The sequence below is a fragment of the Mizuhopecten yessoensis genome, unplaced genomic scaffold, assembly GCF_002113885.1.
Source record: "Mizuhopecten yessoensis strain PY_sf001 unplaced genomic scaffold, ASM211388v2 scaffold1883, whole genome shotgun sequence".
NCBI classification, from domain to species: domain Eukaryota; kingdom Metazoa; phylum Mollusca; class Bivalvia; order Pectinida; family Pectinidae; genus Mizuhopecten; species Mizuhopecten yessoensis.
Window position 1 is genome coordinate 85026 of NW_018404269.1, and position 18644 is coordinate 103669.

General features: G+C 34.3%; 2 protein-coding genes across 4 annotated transcripts in view; both read left to right on the plus strand.

The window, feature by feature from the left end:
- The window catches only part of LOC110441807 (low-density lipoprotein receptor-related protein 4-like), a 98223-nt gene that overhangs the window by 24724 nt on the left and 54855 nt on the right, over nt 1-18644 (plus strand). Inside the window, exons 7-8 of one of the 3 annotated variants that reach the window (XM_021485074.1) lie at nt 16597-16753; nt 17278-17418. The exons of the other annotated variants lie outside the window; for them this stretch is intronic. Coding sequence (XP_021340749.1) covers nt 16597-16753; nt 17278-17418 — 298 coding nt within the window. The remainder of the gene's footprint in view (nt 1-16596; nt 16754-17277; nt 17419-18644) is intronic. 3 annotated transcript variants of the gene reach the window in all.
- On the plus strand, nt 3296-15573 carry LOC110441821 (low-density lipoprotein receptor-related protein 5-like). Its single transcript, XM_021485089.1, has 6 exons — nt 3296-4294; nt 11656-12103; nt 12728-12983; nt 13386-13530; nt 14852-14962; nt 15326-15573. Exons 1-6 carry the CDS (start codon nt 4180-4182, stop codon nt 15490-15492), a joined length of 1242 nt encoding a protein of 413 aa, XP_021340764.1. The 5' UTR covers nt 3296-4179; the 3' UTR covers nt 15493-15573.

The window sequence follows — 18644 nt, forward strand, 5'->3', positions numbered from 1 at the left end:
TTGTATTTTTGTGTAGAATTATTTTTGTTTCTTTTTTTCTATCTGAAATGAGTAAGCTTTCATTAACTATGTACTTAAAAGTGTGATATGTGTTTAAATTAAATGATAAGGGTTTAAACAAATTATATTTTCTGGTTGATACTGTACACTTTCAACATTTCGTGTCGTATGCTATATCACCTCAAAATAATCTTTGTTATTTCTTAAAAATATTAACATATAACTATTGATATGTGCATATGAATGCTTGATTTGTTATATAGTTTCGTACTGTGTTACACATGTTTTCATAGTTAAAACACGTCATATTGAGAAAAAAGTTAGATGTACTCAATATTTCGCATACCTTTTGATACCAAAGTATGAATGGGTACCAGTATGTTGCAAATTGTTCAATATTTCGCGAGATGTCCATTGATAATTGATAAACATCGCGTTAAGTTTATCTATCCTTGGGCATTCCGGTCTTTGATCATTCGCCAAACTCAAACGGGATTGAACATAATGTTAATAAAGTCATGCCGTTATAACATTGTTAGACCCTCTAATGCAGTAACGTGTCTTAGTGCACCAAAATAAGAGTAAACACATAAAATTGCATAGAAATGTGTGTGATCAATGTTATTTCGATGCATTACACCCCGTTGATGCACTGAGGGGTCTAAAATAGTATACACCTGGCTAAACATTAAAGACATACCATCCCATTGATAAATTTATATTCTAAAAGGTTGTTAATCAGCAATTTGTTTAAGTCTTAATAAGTGTCTACTAAGTCAAGGAAAACGATTTTTTTGAACCAGTACCCTTAAGCCGTCGATATCTGAGAGGTTGTTCCAAATACCTGGTCAGAAGGCTGTGAACATCATATTGATAAATACATAAGAATGGTGTCGTTATCAACCATTTGTATGATATAAGGCTTAAATTTTTAAACTTGTAGTGAACTTATTAAAGCAATGAATGTTTTAGCAAATGTTGTTATGGTCCTACAATACGCATTACTAATGATGACAAACTTCATAAAGGCCGGCAGAGTTTTATGTAAATTTGACAGCAATAGAAATGTGTTTGCTAAAATATATATTATTTATATTTACATTTTGATAGAGTAGTTACGCTCTATTTAGTTATTTCGATGAGTTCTTTGTACAGCAAATTAAGTCTTGACAACAATGAAATTGATGATTGATGACGTCACAATAGAGATTGATGACGTTGCTATAGCAAATGTTGTTATAGTCTCACAACAACTTTTGCCTTCTCAATGCATTGCAATGAAAGGATGCAGAGCAAATGTAAATATAGATTTATGAACAATATGACTAGTATATATACACATGTCACTGATGTAATATTAGTGGTTGTAACATCCGGTACAGATATTTGAAATTTGCGACAGGCTTTACCATTGTTCGTAATTTACAAGTACAACCGTTGATATATCACACAAAAAAATCAGTGATGTACGTACAAGGATACTGTATCCATATGGTATTATAATCTTAGAGCCTTTGTGAACCTGCCCGTTGTGAAATGGCTAACTGATAAAATTCACCATCAATACAAATTATATATTACCTGTACAGTATAGTATTATTTACAAACTATTACCGACAAACTACCCAGACGCTACATCTCGCAACACACATTTAGGCTATAAATAGCCGTGACAAACCGCCGCTTAGGCTATCCTAAAATGTTTACTCACTTTGTGTAGCATACCTAGCATCGACGATACGTCTGAATAGCTGCACTCCGAACACTGCGGACGCGGACATATTTTGGCACACCGTACTGCTGGTTGAGATGGACTCCGTCGGGCGTAAACATGTTAACTTCACACTGTTTCAATCCCCTGTGCATGAAGTATTGAATACAATGACTATGCGACAAACGATCCTTCAGTTCCCTATCCACTGTACATACTCTGCCAGTGTAGACCTCGACAGGAATGTGCCTCGTTGACTTACGAAACAGAAGTTGCATAATGCAAACATGGCGTATTCCAAACCTGAACACCATCCACTCAGCTACAGCCACAATATTACTCGCGATCTTTGAGGGATCGGATTTAAACAATCAACATAATTTCCACCAGTTTGTAGTACCAATGCCTCAGGTCGCTCCAACGTCAAATGGGAAGAGAAATTAAGGGAAGTTAGGTCACTCACTTTCCCGCCACCTTTTCCCATAAACTTTACCAACACCTCAGACTCACTCAAGTTAAGAATTTCCCAGAAGGACAACAAAATCACTGAACTATGTCGACAATAAAAAAGGAACAAAACTTCTTACCTCTGGCCTCTGACAAAATGTGTTCAACTGCCGCTATCGCCTGTCACGTGACTTGTGTTCTTGCCTGTAAAGCGGTAAACAGGTCACGGTATGTTTTAATTAATAGATGCAGAGGCAAAAGCAAGAAGTCCTTCCACCTATAAAAATAGTTCTACACAAAATATGCAATTATTATTTTTTAGATGATATAATCATTTCCTTACAATATGGAAACTATTCTCGCCGAAATGCTTATAACTAATATTTTTAAAATGTGACCAAACTATCCTTGTTTGATGACGCTGATGAATGTTTATTCAACATAATGTTATCATAACACAAATTTAGGAAATCTGATGGTTATTTTTGTTTCAATTTTTTTTTTTTACTGATATATTTTCCTAACAAGCTGGTATACTTATGGGAGATATTCCCAGAGCCCATACTTTGTTTTTGTTAGGACTTTAGGCTTCATCGGTTTTGTAAACAACCGTTGCATTGCCGGCTCTGTACTGAAAATAGGGTTTTTGCTTGTGAACCGGCCTTGTAACATATTGCTAATTCGCCAGTAAAACTTACACGATCAAGCTGTATGTAAGCTTTGCCCGTCGTATGTATAATTGAATCATTTTTATGTCTTTGTGTTACTCATTACATTTTGCCTTCGTCTAAGTATATGAACCCTGAAAGACCATATATACAAGGACACTATTAAATGTCAACACTTTCCAGAGGTGTTTCAGGATTGCAATTCATTTTCAGGCTGTACTGCTCGTCATATAGTTAAACATATAATAGAAACGTGTGCACATATGACGAAATCTCATTAAAAAAATTAAGATGCATTTATTTCGTCTTTTCGTATTGCAGAGTTATCTGCTCTTGTGAGCAGGTATTGATTGTTACGTCATTGGTTTGTGTGGGAAAATTACGTCGTTTTCTCAAAAATGTATGACGTTACTCTCACAAAGAAAAGACGTAACAATCAATACCTGCTCACAAGAGCAGATAACTCTGCAATACGAAAAGACGGAATATGTAGATACATGTACTTCAGAAATTCGCCTACCTTAATCTTTCCCGATAACAATTTTAATTATAGAAATAAACACATACTTAGAATAAGCCATAGATTAGTTCATCTACTTTAAAATTTTAACTCAATGAGCAGGATAGCCTTGCATACAGCTACTTGTACGTAAAATACTTACGAAATCATGGGTAATTCCGTCTTTCACAGAATACTGTAGTTGTAGGCGGTCATTGGTTTCATACTAAGGCATGCTGTTAGAAGGTAATATGCTGATGAATATGATACAAGGTAAATGTTTGTATATTTATTTGTGAAGAACGACAAATAGCTGTCCAGCTTAACTTGAACAGAAGGGCTTTGAGATGTTTCGGACGAATCATTAGGTTTAAGATGTTCTTTCTATTCAATACGGAAAGGTGAAAAGGGCGAAAATTAAACTTCAGCGAAAATTTTCGGGTATACAGTATATATATATATTGTATTACACAAGCTCATTCTCTTCACTGAATTGAATCTAAATTTAGCCAGCAGGTAAAGAAAATAACATATATGCGTGACATGTTAAACAAACTGAACACTTTAAATATCCCCTTTGATAACCTCCATTGCATTAAACAAGACGCAAGTCACGAAACACGAAGGTATTCAAGATGTTATAAAATAGTATGTATTCAGAATGAAGTCAACTATCAACTATCAGTTTCACAGAAATATCATACCACATATTTTCCGACGTTTTCTGAACTTATGTTACCTAGAAGCAGTCGTGCCGAACGTCAACACCCTATAGACGTATCCACCCATCAACTCTCGCCTGCAAATACAGTCACGTTACCTTCCTCGTCTGTTCATAGATTTTATATACGTGTATGTGCGTACGACTTCTCACTGCCGACCCATCAAGGGGGAGTTATAAGATGGCAGAGTTTGGGTACGTACTAGGGTACCTCTTGGTTGTTACTCTTACAGAACTCTCAGCACAAGGTAAGTCGGCCATTGTTTACTTTTGTACATTTTGTCGATTGCAAAATACGTTTTTATTGTTGTTTTATCAATAACCTTTCCGTATAAATAAAGATTTTTTGTCCTTACAACATTTATATTTATATATATATATATGGTAGATAATAAATAAATAAGTCCTTGCGAAGGAAAATATAGAATAAAAACATTTTTTTCAGATCGTCCGCTAGGCCTTTCTGCCTTCTAGGGCATCTTCATTGATGTTTATTTATCACCGTTGGTTACATGACGTCATCAATATTTGTATAGTCAACAATTTTAATGACGTCATAAATAAACAAGCATAGTGACGTCACAAACAATACCAAGACAAAGAAAACATCTACATACAATACATTGCAAAAATCATTGTGCATTCAGGCTGGGTTTAAGGACTTTTATAAACATATTTTCCTTAATTTCTCTTGCAACTACATCGTCGCTATTCAGTTTGTAAATAGGTAACACATGAAAATCATCTTTAGAACATCGATGCATATGTTTGCTAACTTTTAAAAAGCATAGTTCATTGTCCTTCATTTGTTGTCTATGTACATTCATTCGTATTCTCAATTCACATCCGGTCTGTCCGATATAAAATTCACCACCTTCTTTACATGTTAAAGAGTAAATAACATTCTTAGAATTACAGTTAATGTCTGATCTAATTTCTATTTTGGAACCATTTGCAAAAACGTAGTCTTTACATTCAATGATAATCTTACATGTACAACACCTTGCAATTGGTTTCTTACATTTTTTTACACTATAAACTATATATATATATATATATATATAAAACTATATATATATATATATATATATATTTAGACTTTATACACAGATAATGAAGAAGTTAACATGATTTCAAAACGTAAGAAGTAGGTTAATATCAAGTTATGTGCATGGCTAAAACAGGTTTGGTATAAGCATTCAGCATTCAAATTGTTCAAAATATACTTTTGGCGTTTTCCTGTGTTTTGATACTTACATGTAATCTATGTGTTATTTAACAAACCGTAGATAATGTATGTTTGTTTAAAACTAAATATTGGGAGTGTATCTTTCTGTATTTATTCGTTAAAACATGCATTCGTGGTTGCCGAACGATGACAGAGCACCTCAATATTATTCAATATTAAGTTGAGAAGTTGACACCATGTCAGCATCATCCGGTTCCTGTATTGTTCATAACATGAACATCGTCATACCTAAAAAATACTTCCTATGAATATTCAGTTAAATAATAAGACTAGTGTACCCAAATTAATTATCGTATGGGGAAAATTATGTGAAAACCCCTGAAAAAATTGTTTTCTGTATCATCTGATTGCGTGAATTGAAGAAACTTAAATTAATCCGCTTTCACTTTGCAACATTTGGGACCTCCGCCCCCTTCCCCTCCCTTTACTTGCTCGAGGTGGTTGACACTGTCTCTCTGAGTACTGTACCTCTGTTTAGGCCGTTGTCTGAATAAATTTGACCTGTTGGCGTGTCATACTTTCATGTCAATGTCATGGCATTTCAGTGAGATGGCACTTTAAGAGTAAGAGGGCTTTTGAGTGACCCCACCATCAGGGGCCATCGTCCCCTTATAACTTTAGTTATCATTATGACGCCAAACTTAGCACAGTAACATATATCTGTGATCGACCATAGCTTTATTACCTGGGTTACTCGACGTCATATGCACCAGTTGTATAATAAAGCTATTCAGAGTTGTTTCCTCCTCGTTTACGTGCTCAACAGGTTTAGGTAAGTATCGTATTCTTTACTCTGCCCATACCAGTGTTACATGTAGCAAAGCGTAACGGGCTTGTGTATTAGTAATGTTCGACTAGGTAAATATGAAGGCCTACACCCTTTACCTGTACTACTTCATTTGAGAAATAATCAACATATGTGAGTTAATTATGGATGAATATATAACTAGGGTGAACAAATATTTGAAATATAATGAGTTGATAATTTTTCCAACACTTTCGAATCCAGAGCTGTATATTTCACCATAATATATAAGTAAAATTTGATGGAAGCCTTTTTCGTGGCTACCTCAGTAGTCATGCCCCTTTGATAAGCACGGTGGCCTAGATATAATCTTACTATTTAAATTATGCTGTTCTTTTGCACACACTAACACGTGATACCTACATATCTCCATTTCAGAACAAGCTGCGCGTTTTTATCATGTCTGATCCTGTGGGCAGTTCAATTTAACCTAGATATATTGGGAAAGTATTTTTTGAAATGTTTAGTCGCTATGCGGTCGACAAACGATAAACAATAAACACTGACGTCATGCTTTGTGCCAGATGTTTATTTCATACAATCAAAACCACCAATCTTTTGACATCGGTTGTCAACACATGAAATCAACATTTGACAGAATTAAAAACACTATTTCTAGTCACCTTCGCGGTCAGTTGAACATTCCATTCTGGAAATTAACTCTTGACAAGTTTTAAAGAAATCTAGAGGTTGAATACATTTTCTTTTGTTTGCCTGCTATCAAATCTTCACTACATACAAACTGAAATGTGGGAACCCTCATTAGACAAATAAAATAATTCCTGCGACTCGCTTTTTTACTAGTGCATTTGCGGTTGAGGTTTTTAGAAGAGCGTTGGTCTGTTGGAAAATAAATAAACACACTCGCGCGCACGGTAAATGGTCCAATAATTTATGGGTATTAACCAATGAAAAGAGTCGTTACATCGCAAACGTGGTAGAACACTGTATATTTCATTAGAGCATGGCATGCATTCATAAAGGATATAGATAATATATATAGATATCATAATCCTACAGATAGATAAACACGTTTAATCGTGACGTCAAAATAAACAATACATTTTGACGTCATGATTGATAATGTCAGAATGAACGCAATTATTAGAAGGACAATATTCAAACTTTAATTCTATATAAAACAATTGTGAGAAATAAATAAGCTGAAAGATAAAAACACAGAAGGATGTTATTAATAAGGAACGGAAGCACGGCAATCGTGAGATCAAAACCGTAACATATATGATACAAGTTGATGATGAGATGACCATTACAAATGTATAATCATACTGTAGGTAAATGTCGTGACATAAAGCTTAAGAACATGTGATATCTTTGGATTTAATTTCTTCGGAATAAATGAGATTCAATTAGGATAATCTTTTAATTCTTGCCAGATATAGGCAAACTATCATCAGTGTATGAAATATGAATATGGAATTAAAGAAACGGCCGAATATCTTTTACATTTTCTTGAATATGTAATAACTTGTTTGTTTAAATTCAAACGAATACATACATGTAATAAACTTTGAACGAATCGAGCTATGCATTCTTTCTTGAGTAGTCCTTATTGGAATACATAAATACTGTTGAAATATTTTGTTAGTGAATCCTCCAAAAAATGTTGTTTTTCCAAATAAAATACAAAACGGCTGTAGCACATCGTTATTAAAGGATTGACGACTGGTAGTTTTATTAGGTTGTTAATATGTATAGTTTTGGTATGATTATTAAGATGATTTTGAAAACATCTGTTAGGCAGCGTGAAATTCTAACAAAGATAAAATCATTCTAAACTGCGTTGTTGAATTGTCTGTTCCCTTTCTTATACGTAATAATTATATATAATGGCATTATGTCAACATAGACTCAGGCTACGTCTAGAACATACGAATGGCAGTTATGCATACCATAGAAAAGTAATATTGATAGAAACAATTTACGGCACTGCTTTTTTTTATTTCGCCGGCTTGAATAAAGATCAATCACTTTAGTCGATAACTGGGTTTTTTGCTACGATAATGCTGTAAAAATTTCTACAGGAATTCACCGAATTTCATACCCTGCGGCAAAACCACTCTAGACTTCGTTCCTTCTTGATCGATTCCCCAAAACAAAATTTTGTATTAGCGAGTGTTTGAACAGGGAGTCTGTTTAAATATTACGGGCCAGCCCAGACAGTAACATTAAACGGTCTTGTGTAACACTCTTATACAAAACAGGATCTTCAGTACAGAAACGCTATTTACAGAATACGTGACTGTAATTGAAATCACTAGAACTACATGTGTATATTTAAGCAATAAACTGCATAGATGTGGCAGACCAACTGGTATAACTGCCACATGTGTCACAGACAAATTGAATGGTGCGCGCTGGCATTTATACCAGTTGGTCTGCCACATCTATTACAAGTTAGCGGATGAAGATTGCCCCGGAATAAACGAAATTAAAAAATAGATAAAAAAAGACACGAAATTAGCGATTTCACTGAATTTAGAAATTCTAACCATTGTGCTAAAATATAACGATATGTTGGGCCAGTTAATGACAGTTTGTTAAATAACAGAGCATAAACAGTCATGCGTGAAATGATGAGACATTATAAATCCGTACCTAGATATAGACTGACATTTGTGTATGTGTATTTCTATATGTACGTACTGTGTGTAATATGTGTTTTTGCTTATGATGACTTTGAGACTTTACTCTCATTCTATAATCCGCTTATTGAGATAAACACAGCTTTCAGTTTTTACGAACAACATTTAACGCGTCACAAAAACCCACGGGTGACGTTACATTTTGTTCCATTTGTAATAGCGGTCATAAAATGCTATTAAAATGTAAATTCCGACAGAGACTATACCCCCAACCGTTCAATATGTAGGGTATTTATCTAGATCTGCATGAAATACTTGTTCAGAATTCATGTTTTATTATTTTACACATATTTATGTTTTAGTTAGAAATCATATCGTCACAAATCTCCGATGTTTTTGCTTCAAAGTACGCTAAATATATAGCGAGAAACGTAACTATTTATCTTGTAGACATTACAATTATATATTTATACCCTAATACCGAACCAGCCAGATGAGGTTGTTGGTAAAGGAGATACTTAATATCCATACAAATGTTATCGATTATCAATAAAAATAATAATATTTATTAAACTTACGGTGGAAGTTTCTAATACAAAGAGAAAGTTTATAAATTGCTTGTTGTAAGCCTCCTCGTACATCCTGTATCAATACACATTAAGTAACAACAGTGGACATACATGTAGTTTCGCATGAAAAAAACTCGAGACCTTTTTTGTTTGTTTGAAATAGAAGTTCGTAACAAAGGTACATTGTAGGTTTGTACAGGTGTTCGTACAGTTCCAGCTGGAACAGGTTATGCTATATATGTATTTGGACTTCTTTATGACAAAAAAATAAACATTTTGGGAAACTTCGTTTCAGTATCTAGATTTGTCTTTNTTATTATGTGTTTTTGCTTATGATGACTTTGAGACTTTACTCTCATTCTATAATCTGCTTATTGAGATAAACACAGCTTTCAGAGACTATACCCCCAACCGTTCAATATGTAGGGTATTTATCTAGATCTGCATGAAATACTTGTTTAGAATTCATGTTTTATTATTTTACACATATTTATGTTTTAGTTAGAAATCATATCATCACAAATCTCCGATGTTTTTGCTTCAAAGTACGCTAAATATATAGCGAGAAACGTAACTATTTATCTTGTAGACATTACAATTATATATTTTTATACCCTAATACCGAACCAGCCAGATGAGGTTGTTGGTATAGGAGATACTTAATATCCATACAAATGTTATCGATTATCAATAAAAATAATAATATTTATTAAACTTACGGTGGAAGTTTATAATACAAAGAGAAAGTTTATAAATTGCTTGTTGTAAGCCTCCTCTTACATCCTGTATCAGTACACATTAAGTAACAACAGTGGACATACATGTAGTTTCGCATGAAAAAAACTCGAGACCTTTTTTGTTTGTTTGAAATAGAAGTTCGTAACAAAGGTACATTGTAGGTTTGTACAGGTGTTCGTACAGTTCCAGCTGGAACAGGTTATGCTATATATGTATTTGGACTTCTTTATGACAAAAAATAAACATTTTGAGAAACTTCGTTTCAGTATCTAGATTTGTCTTTAAGCAAATCACGTTTGTAATGAATTGTTTAAAAAAAACACTGTTGAAAGTTTTTATGTGTAAGTTATATCAAACACTGTTTTAGAGGCAATGATTTAGTGTGTTTCTACGTGTACTTTGCTCGGGTTAGTCCACCCGTTCATTTATTCATGAGGTAGACGTCACACTGGCCTATGGTATACACACATTAACAATCTGTACTTTCATGCGTTTCAAATAAATATCGTGGCGACTTTTTAAAACATATTTATTGCCAGGACGTGCTCTCAGAGACGCACCCCAGGTACCGCCTATCTGTCTGTGATTAGAATATGGTAAAGATTTAACATCCCAGGTTGCCTACAACCATGTATCTAAACACAGTCTCAATATGTGTACTGGTGTTCATTCGATAGCACTTGTGTGGGCCACAAAGCGTGTATTTCTAAGCTGCATCGTATGATAAAAAAGTTTGATCCCGCAGTAAATTCTCATTTTAGTCGAAAATTCGCCATCTTACACACTATATATTCTACATTTGTACTTAAATTTGATAAATATGTAAGTACTAGTGTGGACTGCAGTATAAAGATGATAAGGTCTATCCTAATATATATATATATATATATATGACTTATATGACCTGTATTCTCGCATATGTATAACAATGTATTGGTAAATCACGTACAGCCTAAAACTCAACGGAATTTTATTTTGACTTTAAAAAATATACAATTGGATCTCACATCAGATGTTTCTCTCAATATTTATCTCACCATTTCACAACAACAGGATAAAAATGACAAAGATGTTTAATAGATATTGAAGATCAGCGAGAAACCATCTGGACATATACATTCTTGTATATAGTGTCGCGCCAGTATAATATACGGTAAACCTGCTGAAGTGTGACTCTTACTTGTTTGTACACAGATTTCATTCTAGATTAATAGGGACATCCTGTGCTTGACTAAAAGCATTTCTAGTAATGATGAGGGATCGGTGTCAAATAATTTGTGTTACGGATAACAGATTATCCCGTAAAGAAGGGGATACTATAAGCTTAAGCGAAAGTTAAGAACAGATTTGATTGTGACCTTTTCTGGCAGAATTTTTATCATTTTGAGACCTTCACGTTTTATGTTTAAGGATGCAAAAGATCTAAAATATTAACAGATACACGTCAATGAAATAAATAACACTCAGCAGCTGCGTTAATGTACTACAACACAATGGTCGGAAAGACAATTGGGAATATCATTTAAAAATAAGCTTTCTCACAAGTTCTTACATGTATATAGATAAACCAAGAAAAAGTATCAATATGGTAATCACAAAAGAAAACAACCATCTAAAATATTTCTTTTTTCATTTTTTACAGAGGCTTTAATAACGGGTTTTCAATCTTCTGTCGTGAATAGTGGTTCCCTGTACACGTATCGAGGGACAGTCGACCAACTATCAAAGCAGACGACCATCGTACCTGTGATAACGCATTTCAATACCGGAGTCACCATTACCAGCCTGACCTCTGACCCCGAGAACGATGTCCTGTTCTTTTACGAATACTTTACCCAAACCATATATCAGATATCAAATTTTACTTCTTCAAACGTCCATCAAACGTCACCGGTACACGCTGTTTCCAGTTCCTTAAATACCAACATAGCCTTTGATTGGATAACCCGAAATCTGTACTGTACTGATGGTATTCTAGGATGGATATTGGTGATACACATGGGAGCTACGAGGGAGGCAGATATGGTACGAATCCTGCTGGATACCAACATGGAGTCACCAGGTGCCATCACAGTGGACCCAAAAGAAGGGTAACTGTTAAGATAAATACAACTTACAACCGCTTTGTTCCTTGCATTACCGATGAGTCAGAGAAGGACGAAGCAGCTGTATTGTAACTAATGTTTCGTATACTGTATCGATTACTAATTGTATAGGTGCTTTTTTAATTTATAGTATGTAAAAGCCGAAGAGCGACATGTTTTACCACTTGTCATAGAAGTAATACAATTGCTTTTACTATAATATTCATTAATAACATGGCTGCCGTTTGCCTTTTAGTAAGCACCTACCTAAACTATGACTTTGTAATTGATATATCATAGTTAAATTTCTCATTGACAAAATAATTCCTTCCTTGCGCTGAGCTCTGTTCTCTGTTCATGCATGTTTATATGTTCTCGATTTGGAATAATAAATTGTGTTCAAAACTGTATACCGGGAAACTGTCGCACTGACAAACTTTCGCCCTACGCTGGTAAATACATATTCGCCTAGTGTTAATTGGGTCCTTCACATTCGATAACTGTATATACCATGTTGTTTATGTACCAGGGAAGAAAAAAGTCAAAGTTAAACGGCGGAGAGAATTTCCTGGTATACATTAATGCCATGGCGACTTGTTGCTAATATGAATGCTAATTCGAACGTTGTAGTTACATGTTCTGGTCGGACATTTACAAAGGATCTCCCCGTATAGAACGAGCATACCTGTCTGGAGAGCACCGCGAGGTGATTGTATCCACCAGTCTGCTCATGATCGGCGACGTATCCGCCGACGTCCAGGAGAGACGCATCTACTGGACAGACAGGATGCGAAATACTATCGAAAGCTGTATGTATGACGGCCAGCAAAGGGAGATAATTCATCGGCGGAACAATTACGTCTTTTCCGACATCATGACTGACCTCGTATGTTATGTTGTTTGTACTACTTGTGAATACCATGGTAGGAGTAGCTATACTTTCCTTGTCTATTATCAAAACGGGTAGCGCAAAGAAATATGATAAAAGCATTTTTAATAATTCTTGAATTGCTGAGTATTTTCTAATGTTTATTAGAAAGTTCAACGGTATTATGATAATTCGTGATCTTTGTCATCTGATTGAACTAGCAACCAATATCTGTGTCATATGATTTTACTAGTAATCACTGTCTGATATCTAATTCAGAATAATCAGTAAATGGTATGATTTCTAGGTAAAAGAACACTGTTCTTTTTCCAATCGAAAGGCGGAGTTTTTAATATGTTCAGGCACCTATGAATTGAGGTATTTAATGATATGAATATGACGATTGGATTGTTTTTTCAGGCACATCTTTGTGTCACAGAAGATTACCAGGATATGCTTTTGTGTATGTACAAAAGTTCTGCCGAGTATGTGCTGTTAGAAAGGTATGATAGACAACCATACGCACTGGAGGTATTCGATAAATCTCGGAAACCGTCGTCTACGGGTACGTATAGGTGTTGTCTTTCTTATCCTAATTTTTAAATAAAAGTTTAAGGGATTTTACTCACCTCCTCCTCTGTTACAGCAGTATTTTAGACAATTTGGATATCTAATTTTTGTTTTTTAGTAATCCCGACGAGTCATAATAGGACGAAAATGCTGTAGGATGTATGGTAATTTATATTTGTACATATTACCAAATGTTAAGAGTGCAATTATCAGTGTGTTACGTTCATCTGTCATAACAATACATATAAGTAAAGTATATTAGTAAAGCTTTCCTTTAATATAGCACAATAACGCAGAAGCAATAGTAACTAAAACATCATTGTTTACACTTTATTTAGTAAAGGGTTTTATCATGTCTATGTTTATATAAATGGAATCTTACACGAGTGTTTGTATGAAGTGTATAAAAAGGTTTGTATGTATATTTCATTTAATCGACTCTCTTGAAATGAATTTATGTAAGATACTCTCATCACATAATGAAATTTCATGCGAATAACGCGGACAATATGTCTTTCCATATCGTTCCCGAGTTCTTAAAATCCTTCATCTTGACTCTATGAAGACATAACATGACATCATTACATGTTAATATTTTGACGTCATAGCATATCATATAACATAAGTTAAACGCAAAATATATAAAATTGGTTCATTTAGTAACGCGATATTCATGTATCAAAACGAAGAAGAATACTGAACAATTTGGGAGAATGTGTTGTACTGGGTTTCACTAATGTAACGTTAATGACAATGCATATGATATTCAAAACCTGGAAAAGAGCAACATATTGTGATGTGGCACATTTTAGGTATATGTATTCGTACACGAATTCCAAAAGTAACATGTTAAAAGTAGAATAACGACTAGTACATATACCGTACGATAAACTAGAATAAATGATCTTCTAACAAAACAGCATATCTGCTGTATCACAAGTCTTCGCTAATGTACATAAATATATACAAACTTGGTTTGAGTTACAATCAAGTCAAAACGGATTATCCAAACTCTAACACCATTTATGACATGACTTTATGACATTATGACGTCAAAATGATAACAATAAATATGGCAAGATCACATACATTCTCGGCAATTTGGTAAAACAGATCTTCAACTTGTGTTCAATTTTGTACAATACGACATTTCTGGAACGGGCCCGAGGTTTGTGCTTAGATCGGCAGATTCTTGCACACATGAAAAGCTATCGGACTCGTTTCTCATATGAGAAAAACCATTATCACTGCATGCTTGGCACATATAGGACTAAACATTGATACAATTATAACAGTAATGTATGTTACTGTTTCAGACAAGTGTGCCTCCAAGTCCTGTCAACACTTTTGTGCTCCCACTCCAGCAGGGGCTACTTGTCTCTGCAAGAATGGTTACACTCTTCAAGGAGACGAAACAGCATGTGTTGGTATGTTAGCAAGCATCGGACACCAAAGTAGATATATATTAGATTCTTGGTTCCTTTATTGTTTCTTTATTAAAAGAAAAGAAACAAAATCACAAGTCACATTCTTGACAAAAGGACTTAAATGACTAACGTTGAGAATGAGTTTGAAGGGATGCCTCAGAATTGTTACGCTTGCAATGAGCCATGTGGAATGGTGTATTGTCAATTGGTCAACTGTTCAGGTGTGTATTAAAAAAAGTATTATTCTATTATCACAGAACTTATCAAAATTATGTTTTTTGTCTATCATCAATATTTGATTTAAAGATTATAACTGTCTAGTTACCATATACACACATACTTATAAATTCGTATGATTTGCAGCTGACCACGACTTACCAGTGAAGGGATTACTTTTGGGGAACAGTACACACATGTGTGTGATAGACTTTCTGAATTTTGAGTCCTCGCCTTTTAAAGCGCCTATCTGTTTAATAGACAGTCTCCAGGATACAACCTTTCTGTCCGTGGATGTTACGTCCATGGATTGATTTTTTGCTGATAGGAAAACACGAAGTCTGAATTCCATCAATATACAAACAAGGATAAGGAAACAGCTTGCTAATACGGGAATTGTGTCAGGTAGGTAAATGAACGAAATGTGAAAGCAATTGGTAGTTTTATTTCATTTATGCTGTCATTGAATTTCGAAAACAGTTTTTGAAATAACAGACACAATCTCTAAAACAATTAGTAATGTGAGCACAGATAATTCTATACCTCTGTAGGTATTATGTCCACAAAACGAGTTTAGGGATTTTCATTGCATTTCTCCACCGGGCTACGAATGACCCTTTACAAGAACATTTCTTTGGATATGTAGATGAGCAAAGTTATTTTTATTTTTCCAGTGAGAGAATTTTAATATACCCGATGCAGCCCCTTGGGTGCACGCCAAGAATACGCCATTTACCCCAACCATTTTTAATAATAATACTTGTATATTTTGTTCTATAACTACTTGTCATTTATGACTAAGGGGTAGTGTAGGGGACTATGAACTGTTTCGTCACAATTAGAACTTTTTTTCTGTAATGATAGTCCAAAAGAATGCTCCAATAAGTACATACATGTATGTTGTGTCTGTCACGATCACCATCGACATCGAGGCACCAAACACAACTACATTGCCCTTACTATATTGAATCAAGGTTTTATTCTTGTTTGATTTCCCGTGTTTGTAGTGTGAATATCTCAATCTCGCGAACGCAAGACCAAGGAGAGGTGTTTTAACTGGATTGGCAATTTGACATGAGCCTATTAACTCATTTACCCATAATGAACAATTCCACCCTTTGAATTGGGAGAGTTAAAATGTGTCTTCAGGGGTGAATAAGTTAAAGTAATAAGTCAGAAATCAGGAGTAATTTATGAAAGGATTTGACGTTAAAGTAATCGTTTTCCTTATGCTTTATCTGAGAGTGTCTTGCTTTTGTATGACGTGTATCAGTATTTTACTCTCTGAACCAGCATGGTAGCAAAATGATCTAAAGTAAAACGGAAATTGTTTACCAAATTATGAAGAACTTTCATTAATCATAATTGTCGGTGTCTGTTTCACACGATGTTAATACTAATATTCTTTAACTTATCAGGTTTAGCCTATGATTGGGTCGGTCAAAATTTATACTGGACTGAAGCAGACACAATGAAAGTCAAGCTCGTGTCCGTCTCCGTGGCAACACCTATGTCTATTGACCTTGTCCTTAGTACCCTCAGCCCGTCTGACGTCACAATAGATCCACATGGAAGGTAAATATACGTCTACAATTATTGTAGCGCGGTAAAATGATATCAGTGTCTTCGAAGCAGGTATTATTTTTGTATCAATGGATACAAAGTAAAGTAATTTAAACTAATCAGAGGTATACAAATTCTAAAAAGATTCTTATATTTAGTAAAAACCTTCAAACACAATTGTGTGTTATCAGCTGTCTATATTTAAGTCAAAACCAAAGTACACCGATCATTGTATTGTCGTTCCGCGCAGTGCAAAGAAGTTCCGATTTTATTTGTATAATGAACATTTAAAATGCAATCAAAATAATAAGGACAAAATAAACATTTAAATTCATTTTATACATAAAAATCATCTATTTAAAAAAAATGTAGTTCCATAAAATATATATTCCCTCGGTTTGACCAATCGCAGTACCTTTAGTACACGTGTGTTTTACCATATTCATGACAAGGCCGTATCACATAGTAAAATGGGTCAGTTATGTGATAAAACACATATATGTAAGTAAAATGAACGGTTTTAATTTTACCAACAGAATGGTATTTTGGATATCAGGATTAGGCACTTCCCAAAATACAATACAGAGGATGTCGACAGATGGCAGCACGAGCCAGACAACTATTGTGTCCAGTGGCAATGCGCTGACGGCGTTGTTCTACGACACCATGCGAAATAGGTAATGTGTAATGTTCATCTGTGGCTACACAAAGCAACAAAACGCTGATAGGAAAGTTTTATGTTGAACTGCTTGTGCGCAATGAAGGTCCCTTGTTGATTACTTTTATTCATTTACATGCGCAATAAAATATCAAACAAACAAATATTGTTTATTGATGTTGCATTCTTGTAATTACCATTAAATTGGAAATGTATGTATGTGGAAGACAATTATTGTGATATTTCCAATTGATTGCATTGTGGAAATATTCGAAATGAGCATATTAATGTTATAATTTTTTTTCGCGAGTGGATATTTAACGCTTAAAACACAAGTATTTCTATAATGCGATGATTTTCACTTATTCGATATTTAGATTATAAACTGGTTTTATATTAATGGTAACCTTATGCTGTATCAGTACTGAATATTATTTGACAATTAAATCGTTGCGTTTTAACAGGTACTGCAATGGTTAACAATATTGTCTAGTGCATCATGTCTGTGTAAATACAGAACAAATGTCTCGTTGTTCCGGAAAGCGGCTAACGTATAACGGTCAACTGAAGCAATTAGTTGGGATTCAGAACAAGTATTTTCTTTGACGTTATATATAGTACATATAGGTCCATATCATCTTTTAGTTATTTTTTTTTATTATTATTTTAACCCTCTTTTTATTTTAATTATCTTCACATACAATGCGAAATCATCTTCGTCACTCACATGTTTGAAAAAATTAAATAAATAAATAAATCACCATGGCCCTTAATGACCAAAGCCGTCGATGGGCCGGTAAACACAAACAAACAAACAAACAAACAAGTATTTTCAATTATTTGAGTAATACAATTGTATATTTTTGTTGGTTTTTGCTACGCTACACTTCTTTTTTTCAGTAATAAGGAACAACCAAGCCGAGGAAAGTGTTGGTATTGGGCAAGCGATCATATGTTATTTTAGACATTATTAAAATTAACGACAGAGTGTTAGTTGTATTCATTTTATTATACATACGTTGGTAAATAGAGAAAAAAAAATACAGTACCTGTATAACAATTGCGGTCTCTTAGCTTCGCAGCTATATGACAGAAATAACATATCCAATTGCGCTACATATCTGTAACGCCTGCCGTATTGAGATCACCTGTCGGACGTGACGTCAGTAATTTCTTTCCAGCGGAAGTACGGAATTTGCAACATCTGGTGGTAACCTCCGTTACTGAAAATGCTAGGGAGATAAC